The following is a 21,244-nucleotide window of genomic DNA, read 5'->3' on the forward strand; positions in this document are numbered from 1 at the left end:
ACTGTGATGTGCACTTTTGTGCAATACAAGAAAGATTCCAGGAGGTCAGGAAATATTTTATTGGCAACTAGGGACATAGCCATAAGAGAGGGAAGCACACAGGACTGCAAACTAAAACCCAATGGCCACCAAGGGCCCTTTGGGTCAGGAACACGGCATCCTGGGGTCCTCACGGTCTTCTGCCAAACAAGACTGGGCATCCAGGAGAGGGGGCAGTGGCTCTGGTGTCCCACAGAGTGAGAGGACATATGATGCCTCATTAGGAGCGACAGGGTAAGGAGGTAAAATGGAGGGAGGGTCCATCACTGCCTAAGGCCACCTCCTCCTCTCAGAGCCAACACCAGGTGGAGGACTGAACCACCTAGGATCTTGTAATCAGCTGCTGTCTTCTCATCATTCCTGCAGGAAAAGGCGGCAAAAAAAAAAAGGGGGGGGGATTAGAAATACCATCTAGAACAAGATTCTTATGCTTAGTTTTTTGAGTCTTTCTGGGGGGGGTCTATGAATGCAGAAAGAATTTACATCTTTATTTTTACTAACCCCTTAAATGAAATTTGATAATTTTTTTTAATGTTTATTTATTTTTGAGACAATGTGGGAAATAGAGTGCAAGCGGCGGAGGGGCAGACAGAGGGAGACACAGAATCTGAAGCAGGCTCCAAGCTCTGAGCTGTCAGCACAGAGCCTGATGCAGGGCTCGAACTCACGAACCGTGAGATCATGACCTGAGCTGAAGTTGGAAGCTTAACCGACTGAGCCACTCCGGCACCCCTATATTTCTTTTAATTTTGAACATAGACAAAAAACCCACAGTGGTATTAGCAACATGGGTGACCTGTGGACAGAAATTTCATAACATAACTGTTTGCAAGTATTTTGAAAATATATCAAAATTATGGTAATTATTCCTACCATTAGATCTTAATGTATTAATAAACCACATATATTATTTTTTCACAAATTTGTTTTTAGTATCTTGAGAACCGTATCTCATTATCATTAGTTTCCTTTGTAAATCTATGTATTTTATTTTATGTGTGCAAAAATCTTATCCGAGAAGGAGTTCATAGGATTCACCAAATCACCAAAGGATCTCAGGCTCCTCCTCCAGTATTTGCTCTCTCAACCTCACAACTATGTCCAACTTACATCTGTTTTCCACTGTAGATGAGCCGCTGCTGCTGTGGGGGAATTCCCTCTTTCTCCTCCACACGCTCCTTGATTCGCTCCACCTTTAGGGGTACAAGTAGTCAGGGGCTGCTAAGGGGTAGAACCATGGAAGTGGAAAGAACAAGAGCTATGCAGATAGCATGAGAGTGAAAGGACTAAGTTCATCAGCACATCCAAACAAATGTGCATGTAGGGAGACAGGCATGAAAAAGTATTGGCCATACATTACCTTGTCTGTGGGTTCAATGTCAATCTCAATCTCCTTTCCGGTCAGCGTCTGCAACAGGCAAGGCTTTCATGAGTCCTACAGCCTAATATACAACTGGTTTCCTAGGTAAAACACCCTGTCTTAATCTCTGGGGAATCTACGTCTTCTGAAAGAAGCACATTGTCAGCAAAGCTGCTTTGAAGAATCAGAAGGCTTTGACCATATCCGTATTATCAAACACTTTTAGGCAGTAGACAGCTTTGAGAGGGCATTTGACCATTTGACTCTCTTAATCCCACACGTCATTTTACCCATCTTCCCACGCCCACCCCATTAGAATCCGTGAGAATACTGGCATTCCCTTGGATGAGATAGCAATAAGAAATGTCCTAAGGAAAGCATGCCTTTGTTCCCTGTATCAAAGTTAGAAATTAACATTCAGATAATTCAAAGAATTCTCAAGGACCCCAGAGACCACTTATGACCAGTTTTTTCAATTAACACTAAAATTCAACATTCTATTCTGTAACTTCTCCAGACTTCTACCTAAATACTAAATTTCAGCTGTAGCTTCTTGACCTCTTCCACAGGCTAAGGGCTGCTGATAATACACATAATAATTACACTGATCATACACTTACAAATGTGCTTCATCCCATCGAGAATGAGAATGAGAGAGAGAGAGAGAGAGAGAAGTGGAGCTCACCCGAAGGGGGACTCAAACTCATGAACTGTGAGATCATAGAGCCGAAGTCAAATCCTTAACCAACTGAGCCACCCAGGTGCCCTGTCATAGCCAACGTTAAAAAAAAATTTTTTTTTAACGTTTATTCATTTTTGAGAGACAGAGACACATACAGCATGAGTGGGGAAGGGGCAGAGAGAGGGAGACACAGAATTGGAGGTAGGCTCCAGGCTCTGAGCCATCAGCACAGAGCCTGACATGGGGCTCGAACTCACAGACTGCAAGATCATGACCTGAGCCGAAGTCGGTCGCTCAACTGACTGAGCCACCCGGGCGCCCCAATCATAGCCAATGTTTAACACTTTCCAACAGTCAGAAACTACACTGAGTGCACCAACACATTTAATCATTGCAACTAGGTTAGGAGATATATGTACTATTGCTATCACCATTTTATAGATGAGGAAAATGGGGTTTGGATAGGTTAAAAAGCATATCCATGAAGTCAAAAGGAGAGTGTGGACCCAAACAGAGACTCTCTGGCCCCAGAGCCTGAGGTTTTGTTTGTTTCTTTTCCAGCTCTGTACTCAATACCGCCTAAGTGTCTCTGGTCTGATATTAAAATCCAATGTATAGGATTGTAATAGGTTCACAAAACAACAAATGGTCTCTACTTATGGTATTCACATAGACCAGAATGATGACAGTACTTAGGACCTAATTTCTCAACTATGAGAATCAGTTCAGTACTAAGAATATTTAAAAAAATATAAGAGTAATTCTTTTAGAGTTACCTCTTTGGGTGCAAAAGAATACATCACAACAGTGATTCCCAAGTTTCTACCCCAATCCAAGCTGGCTTGTGAAAATTTATGGTAAAATGGAAAAAATAATGACAATAGTGAGATTTTCATAAAACTAAATATATTCAGCTGTTAAAATATCCTTTCATGAAGGGGTGCCTGGCTGGCTTAGCTGGTGGAGCATGTGACTCTTAATCTAAGAATTTTGAATTTGAGCCCCATGTTGAGTGTAGAGGCTACTTAAGAAATTTTTTTAATTTTTTAAAAATTGTTTTTATTTATTTTTGAAGCAGAGAGACAGAGAATGAGTGGGGGAGGAGCAGAGAGAGAGGGAGACACAGAATCCGAAGCAGGCTCCAGGCTGTCAGCATAGAGCCCGACGCGGGGCTCGAACTCACGAACCATGAGATCATGACCTGAGCCAAAGTCAGACACTCAACCGACTGAGCCACCCAGGCGTCCCAAGAAATTTTTTTAAAATGTCCTTTTATGAAATGACAGAAACAATATATGGTGTTTTAAAGCCCTTTCCTAACAAAATGAAAAGTTAGCAATTCTGTGTCATCCATAAATTATTTCACTTTACTGATCTTAATACTTTAAATGCAAAGATTCTTCAAGCAGATAATCTATTTCTAGGTTAACTAACTTGGAGGAAAAACTTGAAACCTGAGCAATGTATTCAAAGAGAAACATGTGTTTACTCAACAGAACAGGTTTACTGTAAAACATTAGGAAAAGCTCAATGCCTGTTAATAAGAAAACTATTAAAACTATGGTACATCCATAGACTGATACACTTACCATGCAACAATTTATACACTAATGTGGAAAGATCTAAAGGATGTATAATTATATATCATTTTCCACATATAGCGATACACATATGTATATGTATAGAAAAAATGATTAAAAGCATACCTATCTCCTATAGTAGTGATTATCTTTGAGAAGGAGAATAGGACTAAGGGAAGGGTTTATCAAGGGTAACTCTCCCTTTATCTGCACTATTAAAGTTTCTAATAAAAATCTACCCCTTCATCACATGAATAATAATAAAACATTCATTCTGATTTAATAAAAAATGTTAAAGAGTAAAAAAGACCCTTAGAGAAGGCCTAGAACTGCTCCCCCAAGGGTAAGGTGCTTGGATCTAATGACAGTAAAAAAAAATTACTGGCTTGTAAAATTTAAAACTCTAAGACTGGCCCTTTGTTTCTGACTGTAGAAGCCCATGAATGTATCCAGAGAACAATCTGGTAAAGCGGTGTCCCAGCAGCATCACTTCTGGGAAGATAATCATGACTACGCTAAAAAATATACCTATGATAATGGTCATTACAGTCTTTTGACACTCAAAAATTACAAGCAATCTAAGTTAAATAGTGGGTTAAATAAATTATAACACAAACATAGAAGAAAAATTACGTAGCCCTCAAATAATCTGTGGAATAATGGTATAATTCCAGTTTTGTTAAAAAAAAAAAAACAACACCACAAAACACATACGTGTATTTATACGCTTTCAAACGAGTGTAGAAGGGTATATATGTGAATGTTTTTGAGTTATGACATTATGGATGCTTTTAATTACATTATTTATGCTTTTCTGTATTTTTCATTTTTTATACCATGAATACATTGTAATGAGAAAAACATTATTTTTAAAATAATGTTCTTGATGGGAGTATAAGGAAATGATTCTGTAAAGCAGCACTGTCCAAAAGATATAAATGTAATGCAAACCACATATACAATTTAAAATATACTAGCAGCCACATATTTTAAAAGTGAAATTAATTTTAACACTCTTAAACCCAATATATTCAAAATATTATTACTTCAATGTATAATCAATATAAAAATTAGTATTTTACATTCCTTTGTTCTAACCAAATGTTCAAAATCTTGTGTGCATTTCATACTTATAGCACATCTCAATTCAGATGGTAGATTTCCATCTGAAGTACTGTATTTATACTGTGTTTAAATTTCATAACTTACAGTTGAAAAAGTAGACTTACATACCTAAACTGTTCCAAGCAGACTTAAAAGTTTTCCCGATAACTGAATAAAGTCTCAGGCTTTATATTTAAATTAAGCAAAATTAAACACAAATAGATAATTCATAAACTTAATTCCTCAGTCTTATTAGCCACATGTCAAGTGTTCAATAGCTCACGTGGCTAATAGCTACTGTTGGAGCGTTCCAGCTAATATATCAAGCAAAAATAAAATTAGATATACCCATTTTGTAACCTCCAATGAAATAACAGATCTAGGCAATAATAGGTCTATAACATCATAGAAAGCAAAAAAGGTGACAGAATTACATACCATACACCGTCTATGACTTATTCTCACAAGTACACATACAAAAGACTAATCATGCCTCTAGATCTTATATGCCAATCGACATGAAATACGGGGAAACATGGGAATATAATCAGCAAAATCCAAACTGTGGGAGACTCCACTGGAAAAACCACCTAGTTTATTCAACATGAAAAGGGGGAAAAAGGGGGAATTACAGGTTTTTTTAAAGAGGCTTAAAATCCGTATCAAACAACTGCAATGTATGGCTCTTAGTTGAACTCACATTCAAACAAACTGTGTAAAACAAAAGAGAGAATGGGAAAAATTTGATGACAGTGATAAATCACTGTTAATTTTTTAGATGTGGTAATTCCAGTTCCATTAGAAAAAAAGAATCGTTTTTTACAGATATATACTGAAACACATACAAATAACATATGCTATCTGGGATTTGCTTCTTAAAACATAAGGTAACGAGAGTTGGTGAATATAAGTAAGATTGGCCATGAGGTGACAGCACTTGAAGCTGGATATGGGGTGCATTATATCCTTCTCTCTCCTGTTGTGTATGTTTGAAACAGTTCATAATTAAAATTCAAAGTCCTGTAAAATAAGCATCAACCTTTCAAACTGGAAATATCAATCCCATTTTTTCATTCTTATAACACAATGTATCAATTGGCAGTGTAGGTGATGGACCCCATTGTTTTATTCTTTATTGGTTGTCATGAATGAAGTGGCTTGAAATGGAGAAAAGTGCTTGTAAACACTGAAATGCTATTCAAATAAAAAATATGTTCGGGTTTAAAAAAAATCAGAGTAACTGAACAATTTTAAAAGATATTCTTGATATTTCATATTGTGTTTCTTCCTCTAAATCTGGTCATTGTCACCTGGGAATACATTCAATGATGTTTGACAAGTCAATGATGAACCTAAACTCAACATACTGCTTGCTTTAGGCACTTGAGGGGATATAAAAAGAAATTAAGGGATCCAGCCTTTGCCAACAATGTTTTTCAAGTCAAGATTTACTACCAAGAAACGACGAGACATATAATTAATAGAACTAATATAAAAGGAAATGTCATATTGAATACTACTATCCAAACACAAGGTATGACGACAAAGTGCTATGGTGGGTGAAAATCAACATCAATTTAAACCTGAATGAAATTAACATTTCACACCCATTATAATAGCTAAAATAAAAATGACTGATAGGACTAAAAGTTAGCTAGGGTACAGAACAGCTGGACTGCTTATTCACTGCAACTGGGAATGTAAAATGGTACAACCCCTTGGAAAACTGGCAGCTTCTTTTAAACTTGCATACATTTACTACATGATCCCAGTAATTTTGTTGCTAGATTTATAACCAAAGGAAATGAAAACATAGGTCTACAAAAAGACTTGTATAACAATGTTCATGGAAGCCTTATTTATAATAGCCAGAAACTGAAACAATCCAAAAGTCCATCAACAGGAGAATGGATAAACAAACTGATATAGTCATTCAATTAAATATTACACAGTAATAAGAAGGAACTACACAGATATAACAGACACAATGCTAAGTGAAAGAAGCCAGACACAAAATTATATATTCTTTAACTCCCTTTATATGAAATTCTAAAACAAGCAAAACTAACGTATGGAAATTTCATAGGGAAGGGGTGAAAATGTACTAGATCTTGTTACATGGATGTATAACTGTTGTTAAAAACTCATTCAACTGAACCCTTAAGAACTCTGTTGGTTTAAAGTTAAAAATACAAATGTGTTTAAAAAAACAAACAAACCATGAATGAGAAAACTGGGGCTTAAAGAAGACACTAATGCAGAATCTGGGGTTAGGGAGTACTATAATGAGAAAGAACTATAAAGAAAACCTGTACACTATGATTTTTTTTGTACGCCATGTCATGGCTTAGACTCTAAACTTTAGAGGGGGTATGTGGTAGGAAAATCTGGTTAGAAGTATTACAGAGAAATAAAGACATAAATTAATGAGACCTCGGACCAGGATAAGGATAATGGGAATGGAAAGAAAATCAGGCAAAAAAGAGGTTATCGAAGGAAAAATTTGGTTCTATAAGCAAACAATGATTCTAAAGAATTACATTCCAGATACCTGCTAGATTGATGGGATCGATACATGAGATGAGTACTGGGAAGATGACCTAAAGCAGAAAATGATGTATTTAATTTTAGAAAGACAGAGACGAGGCATCAAGACAAGATTTAAATCAGGAGGCATTCACTGTAAAGGACTGCAAAAAGAGATATGGAAAAAGTCAGCTACGGGGAGAAGACAGTTGAATTCGCAAAGGAACCCTGCTAAATAAAACCTACCATTTGTACACTAAGAGCTAATTGCTTTTGTATATACTTAATATATTAAAATATGCAGCTAACAAAAAAGAAAGAGAAAGATGAAAGGCATAGGAACCTGTTTGTGGAGGCACAAAGAAAAGCATTTCAGGAAAGGAGACTAACAATTTTAGAGAAACACTAAACAAAAATGGATTCAAAGAGAAAATCTAGAACCCTGCTACTCCGGGTAGTCCCTGACAAGCAGCATCAGCATCACCCGGGAGTATGCTGGAAATACAGAATCTCAGGTCTCATCCCAGACCCACTGAATTAGAATCCGCATAACAAGATCCCCAGGTGATTCTCATGCACTTTTAAATTGAGAAGCCCAACCAGAACACAGTATTTTCTTAAACTGCAGGTCTCAACCCATTGGTGGGTTACGAAATCAACACAGAACAAAACTGGAAATATCAAAGCATATCACACATGGTAAGTTTTTTGTGTTTGTAAGGCACGTGAGGTAAACATTTTTAGAGTAGGTTGAGATTTTTTAAGAAGTTTACAAAACATTGTACAAAGTAACCTCTTCTTTGACTAAGAGGATGTGAGAATTCGTATCCAAAAAGCATTTTAGTGTTTCTCAGACTTTGACAGTGACTCACAATAATACATATGTACTAGTAATACATACATGTGTTTAACATACATATAAAACGAAAACCAAAATTCGTGAAATACTCTTATCCAGCAGTATACCCTGATGTTTCTATGTTAACGTTGTTAGCGACCCATTAAATGGATTTTATAATTAGTGACTCTTGTAGCCACTACTAAAGGTTTGAAAAACAAAGATTTTCAACAAGCTGGCCTCCATCCTCAGCCAAGAAGTGGTTTGGAAAGAATGAAGAGGTTAACAATGGCTGATAAGCACGGTAAATTCACTAAAAAGCTGATGAAAGAACAGACTCAGCAGGAAAAGGCCAAACTAACGTTGCACTGCGTCAGTTTTTAGTTTCTGTCTCTCTGTCTGAAGGTACGAAAGAAGCAATAGCAGATAGGACTAATGAGTGTTGGCAATTGGTATAAAAACCACGGGAGAGACAGGGATGAAGGAAAACACCACCAGTACCAAGAACTAGGGCAATGATAACTAACCTGCCTCAGTCACAGAAGTGAGGCTGGTCCAGGAGGCCCGGCTCAGAAAGGCAGGTGCTGACTGAACACACTCCCAGCTTTGGTTCCTGAAGGCCGGCTGTCACACTGGCGACAACCAGCAAAGGCTTACAGTCTAGCTCCTAGGAGGCCCTCGGTTCCCCAAGCTAACGTTTTTGTACTGTGCTTGGAGAAGCAGATAAGCTGGGCAGTGCAAAATGGAGATCACAGCTTATTCCAAGAATCCGAGAAGGGGAGCCAAGCTGCTGCTAGGCCTTCTCTATGACCGCGGGGGTTCGCATACAGCGATACCCCGGACAAAGGCGGCTTCCGAGTCACGGCACAGTCCTGGCCGAGAAACCAAGACAAGCAGAGACCCTGGGGTGGTCTGGCGGGGCCAGTCCCCAGCTCTCAAACCCTTCTTGGGGCCCCCCACTTCCCATCACCCCTCGCGCGGAGCCCTGAGGCTGTCAGCACCCTCCAGGCTAGGGAAAGGCTTGGTTTTCCTTCCCCGCTTCTCCCGTAAGGCACAACGGCCAGCCCAGTACCACAGCGTCTTGGCAAGGCCGGAGGTGCTCCCACCTTCACTTTAATTAGCATCTTCTTCCCAGTTTGGAGCTGCACACAGATCACTTGATGCTTCTACCGCTGCGGTCGCCGCTGCCGCTCCCCAGCAATCGCCTCTGGGAGTCACTTCTGCTTCCGGGTCACTGCCTGGCTCCACCCCTCTCACCCAGCCTCCTTCCTTTCATCGGGTTGCCGAAAGGCTCAAGAATGCTCCTGCGTTTCGTTTTGGTGGTGTCGTAAATAAAAAGAAGGCGGTGGTTTCGTTACGGCAGAGATGATACCTCCGCAATACTTAGAGTCCCTAGCGAGCCAGGGCTTGGAAAGCGGTGGGCGGAACGAACTACTCCCATCATGCCGGGGGACAGCTCCGCGCGTCCCATCCTGGGAATCGTAGTCTCCCGCCCCTAGGGTCCAACGGCAACCTCGGTGTGTGAACTCTGTTACCCAGAAGGCCTTGCACGGCCACCGCCGAAAATAGAATGCCTCAGTTAATCCTTTTCGCCGGCAATTAGCGGAACCTGTTGGCGTGGCCCACAAGGCTCAGCGGGGCTTCACGAGCCTAGTTGCTAAGCAAGGGCGACTTTGGTCAACTGCCACCTGTGCCACGGCGACAGGAAGTGAGTACCCCTATTCCGGAAACTAGTTGTGGGAACCCCCTATTTCTTCTCACCCCCAAATCAGCCTCTTACCCCAAATTGCTCTTTGCAAGGGTGGGAGAAGGAAGAGTAGTGGGGGGAAGGAATACACATTTTTAGGGTCTCTAAAGACTCCATCCCAATTCTTCTCCCCAACAACTGGTACCTGGGATGGAGATACCGGGTAATTGTAACCATGAGACAGATGAGATGACAGTCAATGAGCTTCAGCCAGTGCCCTGACCTTCCACAATTTAAGCAAGGAGAGAGATGAGTTATGCAGTTAGCTCTAAGAGGGCATTAAGGCCTATGGGGAAATTGGTTCAGCTCCCCCCTCCTGACTTTCTCTACCTTTCAGCTCTCAGATTGGTCGCTATCCCGAGGTCCCTGCCATGCCTCACATCGATAACGACGTCAAACTGGACTTCAAGGATGTCTTGTTGAGGCCCAAACGCAGTACCCTTAAGTCTCGAAGTGAGGTGAGACTGCTTTCCTAGTTGCACTTGACCCCAAGCTCCTGATGGGCCAGTACTGAGAAAGAGTCCTAGTTCTTGTCCTCCTGCAGTACTCATTTACCTGATGAATAAAATGCTCAGTTTCCTGTTCATATCTGCAGGTGGATCTCACAAGATCCTTTTCATTTCGGAACTCAAAGCAGATGTATACCGGGATCCCCATCATTGCTGCTAATATGGATACTGTGGGCACCTTTGAGATGGCCAAGGTTCTCTGTAAGGTAGGACTTCCCTCATGCAGGTTCCTCACTGGTGTCCAGTTATATGGGCTGACTGCAGAGGTACCTGCATCCCCACCCCCACCCCAAGTCAGCTCTCTGGCAAGTAACAGGATGTTTCAACTTACTATTTTATCCATTTTCTCCAGTACTAATGCTCTGTATATGATAAGTTCAAAGGCATGCCTGAAATAGTAAGATTCAAAGCTAAGTTTCCCCCCATTTTTCTGATAGATAACTTTCACTTTTGTTCTGACCAGCAGTTTATATACACCCTGCCAACTTTTTCCACCACCCAGGTCACCCCCTCCAAATCACATTCATCCTTCCAGTTACACCATCGTTCAGGACACTAAATATTCACGGTTTTAGTCCAGAAACTAAATACAGTGTGAGCATTCAAAAATTCCTAGCTAGAAGATCCTAGAGAAGCAGCTTACTAATTTTCTTTCTTTTATATGTGCTATACTTTTTTAATTTTTATTTTTTAATCTTCCTCTTCTTTGAATCGTAGGTTCCTGGGAATTCCTGTGCTCAAAATGGAATGTGTTTTTTTTTTTAATGTGTTTTTCTTACACACAGGTTATTGTTCACTTTGAAAATAGAAGATGCTGCTCCCATCAGTAATATTACCTGCCTCTATACTTGTAGCTGAAAAGGTAGATAGTTATTCTGGGGACTCAAGGAACATATGCATTCTTCTGGTTAATCTATGTAGCCCTGATTGATGGATTCTGCTGCTGCTTGTGGCTCTGTTAGCCTTAAGGACTTCATCTCCCTTTCTCTATTTTTGATTGCTGTAAGTCTTTGTGGAATGTCTGTTGTCACTTCTCTGAAGTTAATAGTTATACAGTTTTAGTACTTTTTTGCTGTTGTCATTCACTAACTGCTTAGGAATCTTCTTGTCCATTGTCCGCCTGCTCTGCCCAGTAGAGTTGAGGAATAGTGACTCTGACTTCAGCATTAACAGACATGCTATAATACATGGACTTTGTGGGGACTGTTTTAATGCTTTATGTTGAGACTGGCTTTTCAGTACTGCTGATGAGTGCTAAAGAAATGAGGTTTTAGCGACAGAGCCAAGTTTCACAGTAATCATAAAGCTGGATATAAGCGTCTTTCTTCTAGATCTCTAGCTCGGTACATAATTGGATGTGCTCATCATGTCACACTATATCAGTATACCTCCAAGGTCTACTGACCTTCTAGGGTGACTTTTCTTTATGTATCAGCATGTGGATAGCAGAGTGTTGCTGAGAAAGCGGAATTCAATACCAGCTTTAGCGAGGTAGTGTTGATGAGTTAAGTATAGCAATAATATGTCCTTACTGCTGGCTGATACATGACTTCCTTGGATTTCTTAACAGTTGCAAGATTTGGGTTGTCTCTGTCAACTGCTCTCTTGTCTATTTGCATGTCTGGACTTTTAAAGCACAAGTACCAGTATTCACAGCTGTCTTTGAATGCCTTTCTCAAAACATTGGGATATTGTTTACAATTTGATGACTTAGGGAATACAAGTCTGAGGAGTTAATTGTATCCTTAAACTTGGTTGACCGAAATAGATGGAATGAAATAGACTTTTTAGGTTGGTCCATGTCTCCAGAAAATTTGTCCTTTACCCCAGTGGAGATGGAGAAAGAATGGGGTAGCACTTTACTGGCTCCATTAAGGTCTGACCTCTTGTGAACATTTAGACTCACTGAATTATTGGACCAGAAGATACCAAAAACTAGGTTAATTCAGTACTGGGTTACCATAGGAGGAGGGGCTGAGTCTGTGCAGGCAGACACTGGCTCCGTCCACCCTCTTCATGGTTATGTTCTTGTCTGCTGCTTGTTCCACTGCAGCAACAGCTCGTCTCTGTCACCTTTTAAGTCAGAAGCCCCTGTATCTTCTGACAGGTGAAATCCAGTCCAGATGACTTAGTACTTGGGTCAGGGTGTCGGACAAGCACCAGCTTATGACAAAATGCCCTACTGGTTATTTATAGGGAGAATAAGGGCTAAACTAAACCCAGCTCAACCAGTGGCTTCTTCAAGTTGCTTTCCAAAGTTCATTTTCTTCCTCAGAGAGAATACTTACTATAAAGGTCTATGTCTAGAAAAAGAGTTGCTAGTTCTCTCCTTTTTGATGACTCTTTTCCCCAGTTCTCCCTCTTCACAGCTGTCCATAAACACTACAGCCTCGAGCAGTGGAAAGACTTTGCTAGCCAGAATCCTGACTGTCTTCAGGTAATCTTAGTCTTTTCCTGGTCCCTTCTTCATCCCAGTTTTCCAGGAATCTTTTGTTTGTTTGTTTGTTTGTTTGTTTGAGAGAGAGAGCACATGGGTGTGCATGAGTCGGGGAGGAGCAGAGAGAGAGAGAGAGAGAGAGAGAGAGAGAGAATCCCAAGCAGGCTCCACGCTGTCAATGCAGGGCCCAACGTGCCCTGCACGTGAGATCATGACCCGAGCCAAAATCAAGAGTTGGACATTTAACCGACTGAGGCACCCAGGAGCCCTTCTAGGAATGAATCTCTGTTTGGCTTTCTGAGGACTAACCCTCACCTTCCCAGCCTGCCGGCTCCTCACTGGGTCTTTTGTGACATGCCACAGACTGTCTCATGCCTACCATGCCAATGGCTCTGTTTCTCTCACAGCATTTGGCTGCCAGCTCAGGCATGGGCTCTTCTGACTTTGAGCAACTGGAACAGATCATGGAAGCTGTTCCCCAGGTGAAATATATATGCCTGGACGTGGCAAATGGCTACTCTGAGCACTTTGTGGAGTTTGTAAAGGATGTACGGAAGCGCTTCCCCAAACACACTATTATGGTATGTTTCTATTACTCTGTAGTTGGTATGTTCCTCTTCCTCCCACTCTTTCCTGACACTCCCATTTTGTTACATCATTTCTCCTCCGTTGCATTTTGATTTTCCTAGACCGCTTAATCATGGCTCTGGGTGATCATCCATGGTCCCACACTTAAAATGTATAGATTGGTTAGTGCAGTTATCTCTGTCCCTTTTCACATGCCTTGTGCCCACCTATGGTGTCCACTGAAGTGGACACGTACTAGAATCGTATTAAAGGAGTCGCATGAAAATGTTTTATTTTTTTTTTTTACAAGCTTTGGGGAGTGATAAGGCCTTATTTTCTCCACAGCATCAAGGGGTCTCTCTGTACCGTCCACCAAAAATAAATAGAGCTGTGCAAATGGGTATTTAGCTTAAATTACCACGTTTTCCCCTTTGCCTGAAGCCAGAGATTTTATGATGTAACAGATGAAGGACAGGATATGTTTGGGTCTCTTGGCAGGGACGGGGAGATAAATCTACTGTAAATCAGCTTTGGCCTTGGTCCAGTTGTACCCCAACTTCACCCTAGTGCAACAGCGCCACTGGCCACTCACCTCCTTACCTCAGCTTGGGAAGCAGAGTTCGTTCCCAGTAGAGGGACCCTAGGTACCCTCTTTGTAATACTGTTGGAAGGTCATGGTCCAGGCATACCGTATATGAAAGCGCGCAGCCTCCTCTCGTTTCCAACCCCAAGAGTGCTCTGTTTTGATTGCTCTGTCGCAGGCAGGGAATGTGGTAACAGGAGAGATGGTGGAAGAGCTGATCCTCTCTGGGGCTGACATCATCAAAGTAGGAATAGGACCAGGTAAGTTGGTTTACTGGGGGCCACTGGCTACCTCTCCAGTGGCAAACGCCTGTGGAGCACGCTACTCTTTTCATTATGTTCTTCTCAGGTTCCGTGTGCACCACTCGGAAGAAAACTGGAGTGGGGTATCCACAGCTCAGTGCAGTGATGGAGTGTGCAGATGCTGCTCATGGCCTCAAAGGCCACATCATTTCAGTAAGGCCAAGGGCAGGGGAGGGAATGAGGCTGCCAGACAGCTGAGTGTTCTGGGTGTGGAGGCTGTGGTAGCGGTGGATCAGAACTCCCGGGTTCCCGTCAGCTTTGAGGTGGGCCGTGGGGACATCGCTCCTAGTACTTGGGAAATCCACGTTATCTCTTCACAGTGCTCTTCACTTTGCAGGATGGAGGCTGCAGCTGTCCAGGGGATGTGGCCAAGGCTTTTGGTAAGGGTGCTGGGAGAGTGTGGACGGAGGGTCCTGTAGAAGAGGATAAGTCACCTCTGAGGGCCAAGGATCAGGCTTGGAAAGGCTGAGAAAGCCGTTTAGATTTTTTGACAATATGAACTAATGACCCTGAAGCCCGTGGTGTCACCTGGGGCAAGCCAGCAGGGAAAACCCTGAGACTCTGATACAGACTGCACAGCATGCCAGCTCCATCTATAGCATCCCTCAGACTGTTGGACTAAAGTTAGAGACCTTTGCCCCTAGGACACTTGGAGTCTCTTGTTCAGCTGCACATAGTACAAAGAAATGACCAGATGGTAAAAGCAGCAAAAAAAAAAAAAAAAGAGCAAAACCCAGGCAAGGAATCTCCAGAGGCTCTTTTTAAATTCTTGGGGAAATCAGGCTCACTGAGGAGTAGAGGCCAGAGCAGAGCAGGCCTGTGTGGGTTGTGGGTCAGCTAGGGAAACAAAACCAGGAAGATGTTAGAATCATTGTCAGGACTGAGAATTTGGCATGAGTTGCTTCCAGGGGTGGGCATATGGGCGCGTGGGCCAGATTCAATTCTCTTTTCCCCTTGTTGATGCTGGCAGGGGCAGGAGCTGACTTTGTGATGCTGGGTGGCATGCTGGCTGGGCACAATGAGTCAGGTGGTGAGCTCATCGAGAGGGATGGCAAGAAGTACAAGCTCTTCTATGGGATGAGTTCTGAAATGGCCATGAAGAAGTATGCTGGGGGCGTGGCTGAATACAGGTATGTGCAGAGGTCCAGGAGCTGAGGGTTCCTGGAAATTGTGACTAAGCAGGGTGGTGGCAGAACTCTGGCTGCTGGGAAATGCTTGGTACATTCTTGGAGGAAAAGTGGTGAACTGGGGCTAAATGCTAGAGACTGGGGAGGTGCTGTCGGGCTTAAGAAATCCAAAAAGAAAAGGTTAGAAAGTTTTTCCTCCTCTAAGGGCCTCAGAGGGAAAGACAGTGGAGGTGCCCTTTAAAGGGGATGTGGACCATACCATCCGAGACATCCTTGGAGGCATCCGTTCCACATGTACCTACGTGGGAGCAGCTAAACTGAAGGAGTTGAGCCGGAGAACCACCTTTATCCGAGTCACCCAGCAGGTGAATCCAATCTTCAGTAATGACAGCTAGACCTGAGCAGCTGTGCCCTCTCAAAGCACTAGCAGCCTAGCACAGGGCCTCCCAATGGGCTCCTCACACACGCCAGCTACTATGGCTATTTATCACTCGGTTATTTCCTGTTGCCTTACTCCTGAGGGCTTCTGCAATAAATCTGTACTCTGTACGCACAAAACGCCCAGGGTACTCACTGGGGAGGAAGCAAGGAAAGCAGGCTGAGAAAATGAAGTAAGGTAATCAAATGCAAATCTGGGGACGCAGCATCTGGAAGATTATGGAAAGGAAAAGATAATGACTCCTGCCTAAGTGTTTAATATGGCCTTGGTCTGGACGAGTTACTCTCCTGATATCATGTTTTGTTAATGAACTTCATTAAATAGTATCTTTGAACACCTAAAAAGCTCAGAAATGTTGATGTATTTTAAGTATCTCAATAAAGAGATCCCAATGACTATAAGAGATTCTGTATCTTTCTGCACAAGGCTGGCATCTGGGTGCTGCTCCGGGACAAGTGGAAGTGGAGTTGGCACTGACCCAGTAGAGTCAAAGACAGTATTTTTCCATGAAGTATCTCCATTTCAGTGCCACCACCCCCAGGTAACCTGGCAGCATGAGAATTTACAGAGTACATTCTGGTATCAGGGCACATAGATATTTTTAGAATAGCAAAGGGAAATTTCTCTTCCAGGCTATCAACCCTTCTTGGCACATCTGAACAACATTTTCCATCGGAAATAAAAAGGCAAAGGAATTCCTCCAGCCTTGGAGAAGCCAGTTCTAAGGAATGACCTACACTGACTTTATAGAAGACTTAATTCCCCTTTCTTACACCAAGACAGTATTTTAATAAATCCAAATCTTAATTAACAAGTATTACAAAGTAATTTTAGCAAGGCAGTCAGGGAACCCAAACCTGGGCTTCCACTTTATTTCCACTAAACTGTGTGTAGAGCTCAGGGAGACAGGTGGAGTGCAGAGAGAATTCCAGTCCTATCGTAAGTGTCTAGACCTGTCTGCATGGTCATGGAAGGGACAGACACAGCACTGGGGCCAGAAGTAGGGAGGTATTCATAGAAGGTGGGGATCAAGGTGTCAAACTTTGTCTTCTGATAGTTTTCCAGAGACTCCTGCAGAGAAGGGAGCAGGGAGATCCTATCATCGTCTTATTCCCTGAGCTCTCCATATTCTGGAGCATGTGGGGTTTCTGTCTTGTTCTGCTCATCCTCTTCCCCAGCTTTCTGTTCCTTCCTACTCACCCTTCCTTCCCTCTGGTCATTTTCTTCTTCATCAGAGTCCAAAACCAAGTCCCCTATGGTAATGACAGAGCTGCACAGAGATGGGGGACACACTGCAAGAAGGAAACCAGAGTCAAAGTACCCTTCTAGGTGAACAGGCCCTGAAGAATCCCCAGGAGAGGAGGCTGGCTCCTGACCCAAGACACTTACCTGGCTTCCTAGCCTTAGGAGGTGATAATGACAGTCTCAGGGGGTCCATGGGGCAAACCAAGCAGTTCCTGAAGTGGGAGCAAGCAAAGAAGATAAGGTAATGGGAAAACAGGCAAAGAATGGGCTGTTTGCAGGGAGAAGCAACTGTTCCACTCACTCTTCTTTCTCTGAAGCAAACAAGTCAACTGGGTTCTCCTTCAGAGCTCTTCCCCCCAGGGTCTGGGATGGACTCTTAGATTTTCCAGTGGAAGCTGCTCTCATGCCCGCAGCACCTGCCAGATCTGCCGTGTGTGTTTCACGTTCTTCCCTGCTCTCAGGCTCAGATATGATCTGGCTTGGTGAACCCAGATTCCTAAAGGGGAACAGCATGACTGTAGGGCGCTCCTTATGGTCTCCCTTAGTGGATGCCCATCGGGACTGGATTCTTCGCCGGCCTAGAGGGGCCAGATTGAAGTGGTGGCCAGCCAAAGGTTCTGGGTTCTTCCTTGGGGCTAGTCCCCGAGAAAGGTATGAGCTAGGCCTGGCTTTTGGCGATGGATCATGAAGTACTAGCTTTGGTTGCTGAGGAGGACTCTGCTCCATGGGCTCTGTCACGCTCACTGAATCAGTAACCAAGCGCTCTGAAAAAGAAAATGAAGCTCCTTATAAATAAGAGACAGGAACACAGCTCCATCTGGTTTCTTATGCCTCAGGCCCATGTAACACTTCAAATAGCCCATCTCAAAAGGTCTCCGGCCAAACAGTCTACCCCCAAGTTCCTAGTTCTCCCAGATGGTCCTAGTACCTGGAAGTGGCCACCCCATGTCCACACCATATTGGCTCAAGGCAAAAGAAGAAGTGATAGAAACTCCAGGCTGCATCCAGCTCAGCACATCTTGAAGCTGTGGGCAGAGGGTGAGAGGCATGAAGACCACAGTCCTTGATACAACCATCCCACACTCTGCCCTTATTTGGCCCCAACAAAACCTGCTGTGCCTGCAATGCAGGCAGTGCTTTTTCCAGCTGACACAGGTATTCAAAAAACAGCTTTTCCATGGCAGCCAAAAAGGGTTCCCCATACTCTTGTTCAAGTTCCTGCAGTGAGGAGAGAAGCAAGTCAGAAGAGGGCTAGGGAAATTAGTCACATAACAGCTTCCAAACCAGCCAGTCTCACCTGCAGCTTGGAAGCCAAGTCCACTGGGGTCTCTGCTAGTTGCTTCACCTGTTGGCAAAAGGTTTTCTGTGCCTCTGAGATCTTCCTCAGGTCCTGCTTTGTCTGTTGAGGATAAGGAAAAGCAGAAAACTTAGGGTCACCAGGATCCAGTGGCCGGGAGAAGCCACTTTGTGGCACCGTGTTAACTGGAAAGGGCTCGTACCAGGGATTACTCACAGCTTTCGGGTCCCGCACTACAGGTCCAGACTCTGGGAAGTGGTGATGTAGGGCATTCAGAACTTGGGCCCACGGCCGGCCCTGCAAGATCAGCTCCACCACTACCTGTGAAGGGTACTAAACTCAGAATCTCAGGGCAAGCTGCCCTTTTCCAACCAGTCCCAACGCCAAGCAGTCGACCCTGTGTGGTCCCCTCGCATCCCGCCCCTTTCCCGTCTTCCAGATCCTAATGGCTCCAATACCTTGGCCTTTAGGCCCATACACAGGCGTTCATGGTGGCGGTAGCGAACCAAGCCAGGGGCAGCAGCGCGCAGTGATCGCAAAAACTCTAATACCCGGGGGAAATGCTCCACGCGGCGCCCCCGCACCACTTGCCAGGTGGCCGCGGCTGCGAAGCGCAGAGCCGCGGGACCGGCCCCCGGGGGCGTGGCCATGGTCGGCGGGCTCCGCCCCGGGGGCAGTCCCTATGGGTTCCTTCTTCCAAGGCGAGCCTTCTTCACTCCTCCTAGAGGCGAAGCTTCCGGTGCCTCTCAGCGGCTAGGCTATTTGGATCTGCGCCGGATAATTCACGATCCGATCCCTTCCATAGGTCACCAGAATCCTGGAGGTCTTCAACTCGGGATGGAGCCTGAATGGAGAAGCTGGCCAGCTACAATAGCACCAGATTCGCTGTTTTCCACACCGCCGCCCCTGCAGCCGAGGGCTACCCCACTTCCGGCCCCTGCGGCCAGTCTATCGGCCCCGGAAAAGGGCGGTAATGGAGAACCAATAGGACATCAGACAGGGAGACGTGACATCGCGTCATAAGGCCACGCCCCAACAGATAGGGCGTCCCTTCCGCCCCCGCTATCTCCGTCCGGTGCCACAGCTGATCGTGGCTCTCCGGACCCCCCGCCTTTCTTCGCGGAGCGTACAAAGTCACGTCCTTCGCTAAGGCGTGGCTTGGTTGTGTGGAAAGCGAGGATCATGCCTTGCCATTCCCCGTCGTCTTCTCCTTTGAAATACGATTCTTCAAATCCTGGCCTCAAAGCAGCGCCAGCAAAGCCTTCCCGGCGACGAGCCACCTCCAGTAAAAATTCGACTGTTTCTTTCACAAAACAGGAGAGGGCGCCCGTCTTTAAAAAATAAAGTACTGAACAAAGTTTGAAAAGATAACATCAGGTTGTTAACTTGGTTTTCTCTGGATGGTCAGACTGTGCTTTTCTGTGTTTGATATCTTTTTTTTTTTTTTTTTTTGTACCCTGTAATTTTAAAATAAATGAAAAATTAGTTTTCCTTTTTCGGATTTCTGTTGTTGGCTTACTCCAGTCAGCCCCTCAATGTGATCGACTTACTTGTCTGTCTCCTTGTCACTCTTCCTGGTGCCTCTCCTTTATTTTCATCACCAAGTACAGAACCTGGCACACAGGTTGTATTCTTTAAATGTTGGTTGAATGAGATGCACCTGGGTGGCTCATTCCGTTAAGCGTCTGACTTCTGCTCAGGTCATAATCTCACAGTTTGTGAGTTCCAGCCCCATACTGGGCTCTCTGCTGCCAGCACGGAGCCTGCTTGGGATCTCTCTCTCTCTGCCCCTTCCCTGTCACACTCTTTTTCTCTCAAAAATAAATAAACATTAACATTTTTTCTTAAAAAAAAAAAAAAGTTGGTTGAATGAATTACCTTCCCTGACTACATTGTAAGGATTTAGTGGAACTACCCTTGTCTTGGACCATCTCCTCTCTTAGAGGTAGTACCTGCAGGATCCCTCCTTGAGCCACCCAAGGTCATTCTGCTGAGGTGATCCACAGAGATTTCTGGACAGAACACTGGACATTATCTTCCCTTTTAAATTCTGCTCTTCCTCCTGGGCTTTATATTTCTGTGCAGGGCACCTCTCCTCACCTGTGGGTTAGAAACCCAGACCATAGCCCTTAACTCATTCCTCCCTCCTCTCCACATCCAATCCATCATCAAGTCTAATCAGTTCTACTTCCTATGGAAACTTCCAACCCACCCCCATTTTCATTCTCACTCCCTCTTTCCTATTTCAAGTTTTTCTGTATCTCACCAACCTCTCATCTTCAGTCCAACTCCTTTCTAATTTCTTTTTCACGTTGCTTTCATCATGAATCTTGTGAAATGCAAAACTGATCATATCATTCCTAACTGAAAGCCCTCTCTTACATTCAAAAGAAAGCCCAAGCTCTGAAATATGGCAAAAGGATTTTTAATGATCTGGCCAAACTTCTCTTCATCCATACTCCTTGCCACTTTGCCCTTATGCACCTATATGCCAGACTTCATCAAATTGTTTTCATTTTCCAAATATACCGTGTTGTCTTACATTTCTGTGCATGGTGCATACTGGATGATTCCTCTGTCCTCCATGCCTCTTGGACTTCACTTTTTCTCATCTTTTGTGGTTCATCCACCTACATGAAGCCCATCATAGTTCTCTTCTTGGGATCCTCAATACATCTTTTTATCACCACCATTGTCACACAGAACCTATCTTGGAAGGTTGTTGTAAGGATTAAATAAATTAGTAAATATAAAGCACTCGAAACAGTTCCTTGGGGCACCTGGGTGGATCAGTCAGTTAAGCGCCCGGCTTCAGCTCAGGTCATGATCTCTCTGTGGGTTTGAGCCCCACATCGGGCTCTG

At 43.7% G+C, this 21,244-nt stretch overlaps 3 protein-coding genes across 10 annotated transcripts; 1 reads left to right on the forward strand and 2 right to left on the reverse strand.

Annotated features, from left to right (window-relative positions):
* Nucleotides 1–41: 41 nt before the first annotated feature.
* On the reverse strand, nt 42–9,392 carry NEDD8 (NEDD8 ubiquitin like modifier). Its single transcript, XM_030318811.2, has 4 exons — nt 9,236–9,392; nt 1,400–1,447; nt 1,150–1,232; nt 42–399 (listed from the first exon to the last, which is right to left on the reverse strand). Exons 1-4 carry the CDS (start codon nt 9,251–9,253, stop codon nt 303–305), a joined length of 246 nt encoding a protein of 81 aa, XP_030174671.1. The 5' UTR covers nt 9,254–9,392; the 3' UTR covers nt 42–302.
* A 72-nt stretch (nt 9,393–9,464) lies between these two features.
* GMPR2 (guanosine monophosphate reductase 2) lies at nt 9,465–16,238 on the forward strand. 6 transcript variants are annotated; one of them, XM_032593691.1, is made up of 11 exons: nt 9,465–9,837; nt 10,214–10,334; nt 10,472–10,591; nt 11,171–11,247; nt 12,739–12,822; nt 13,230–13,403; nt 14,151–14,232; nt 14,321–14,427; nt 14,612–14,654; nt 15,245–15,404; nt 15,607–16,238. In XM_032593691.1, exons 4-11 carry the CDS (start codon nt 11,197–11,199, stop codon nt 15,794–15,796), a joined length of 891 nt encoding a protein of 296 aa, XP_032449582.1. In that variant the 5' UTR covers nt 9,465–9,837; nt 10,214–10,334; nt 10,472–10,591; nt 11,171–11,196; the 3' UTR covers nt 15,797–16,238. The 6 variants fall into 6 exon arrangements, with proteins under 6 accessions (XP_032449582.1, XP_032449581.1, XP_030174646.1 ...); XM_032593690.1 differs by having other exon boundaries at nt 11,171–12,822; XM_030318786.1 differs by lacking the exon at nt 11,171–11,247.
* TINF2 (TERF1 interacting nuclear factor 2) lies at nt 13,665–19,328 on the reverse strand. Of its 3 annotated transcripts, none has more exons than XM_030318783.1 (9): nt 18,841–19,328; nt 18,599–18,703; nt 18,383–18,484; nt 18,196–18,303; nt 18,014–18,110; nt 17,387–17,849; nt 17,230–17,297; nt 17,041–17,132; nt 13,665–14,687 (listed from the first exon to the last, which is right to left on the reverse strand). In XM_030318783.1, exons 1-9 carry the CDS (start codon nt 19,030–19,032, stop codon nt 14,601–14,603), a joined length of 1,314 nt encoding a protein of 437 aa, XP_030174643.1. In that variant the 5' UTR covers nt 19,033–19,328; the 3' UTR covers nt 13,665–14,600. The 3 variants fall into 3 exon arrangements, with proteins under 3 accessions (XP_030174643.1, XP_030174644.1, XP_030174641.1); XM_030318781.1 differs by lacking the exon at nt 13,665–14,687 and adding an exon at nt 15,925–16,911; XM_030318784.1 differs by lacking the exon at nt 17,041–17,132.
* Nucleotides 19,329–21,244: the final 1,916 nt, after the last annotated feature.

The sequence above is a fragment of the Lynx canadensis genome, chromosome B3 (genome assembly GCF_007474595.2).
Source record: "Lynx canadensis isolate LIC74 chromosome B3, mLynCan4.pri.v2, whole genome shotgun sequence".
Lineage (NCBI taxonomy): Eukaryota > Metazoa > Chordata > Mammalia > Carnivora > Felidae > Lynx > Lynx canadensis.

Excerpts from the sequence above, each read along its gene's own strand:
- TINF2 (XM_030318781.1), bottom strand. The coding sequence starts at position 19,032 with ATGGCCACGCCCCCGGGGGCCGGTCCCGCGGCTCTGCGCTTCGCAGCC. Across the intron at positions 18,485-18,598 it reads TAGTGCGGGACCCGAAAGCT|ACAAAGCAGGACCTGAGGAA; the intron begins GTGAGTAATCCC and ends TATCCTCAACAG. Across the intron at positions 18,304-18,382 it reads ACTTGGCTTCCAAGCTGCAG|GAACTTGAACAAGAGTATGG; the intron begins GTGAGACTGGCT and ends TCCTCACTGCAG.
- GMPR2 (XM_030318786.1), top strand. The coding sequence starts at position 10,248 with ATGCCTCACATCGATAACGACGTCAAACTGGACTTCAAGGATGTCTTG. Across the intron at positions 12,823-13,229 it reads AGAATCCTGACTGTCTTCAG|CATTTGGCTGCCAGCTCAGG; the intron begins GTAATCTTAGTC and ends TTTCTCTCACAG. Across the intron at positions 15,405-15,606 it reads GGGGGCGTGGCTGAATACAG|GGCCTCAGAGGGAAAGACAG; the intron begins GTATGTGCAGAG and ends TCCTCCTCTAAG.
- NEDD8 (XM_030318811.2), bottom strand. Across the intron at positions 1,233-1,399 it reads ACATTGAACCCACAGACAAG|GTGGAGCGAATCAAGGAGCG; the intron begins GTAATGTATGGC and ends GTACCCCTAAAG. Across the intron at positions 400-1,149 it reads ATCTACAGTGGAAAACAGAT|GAATGATGAGAAGACAGCAG; the intron begins GTAAGTTGGACA and ends CTTTTCCTGCAG.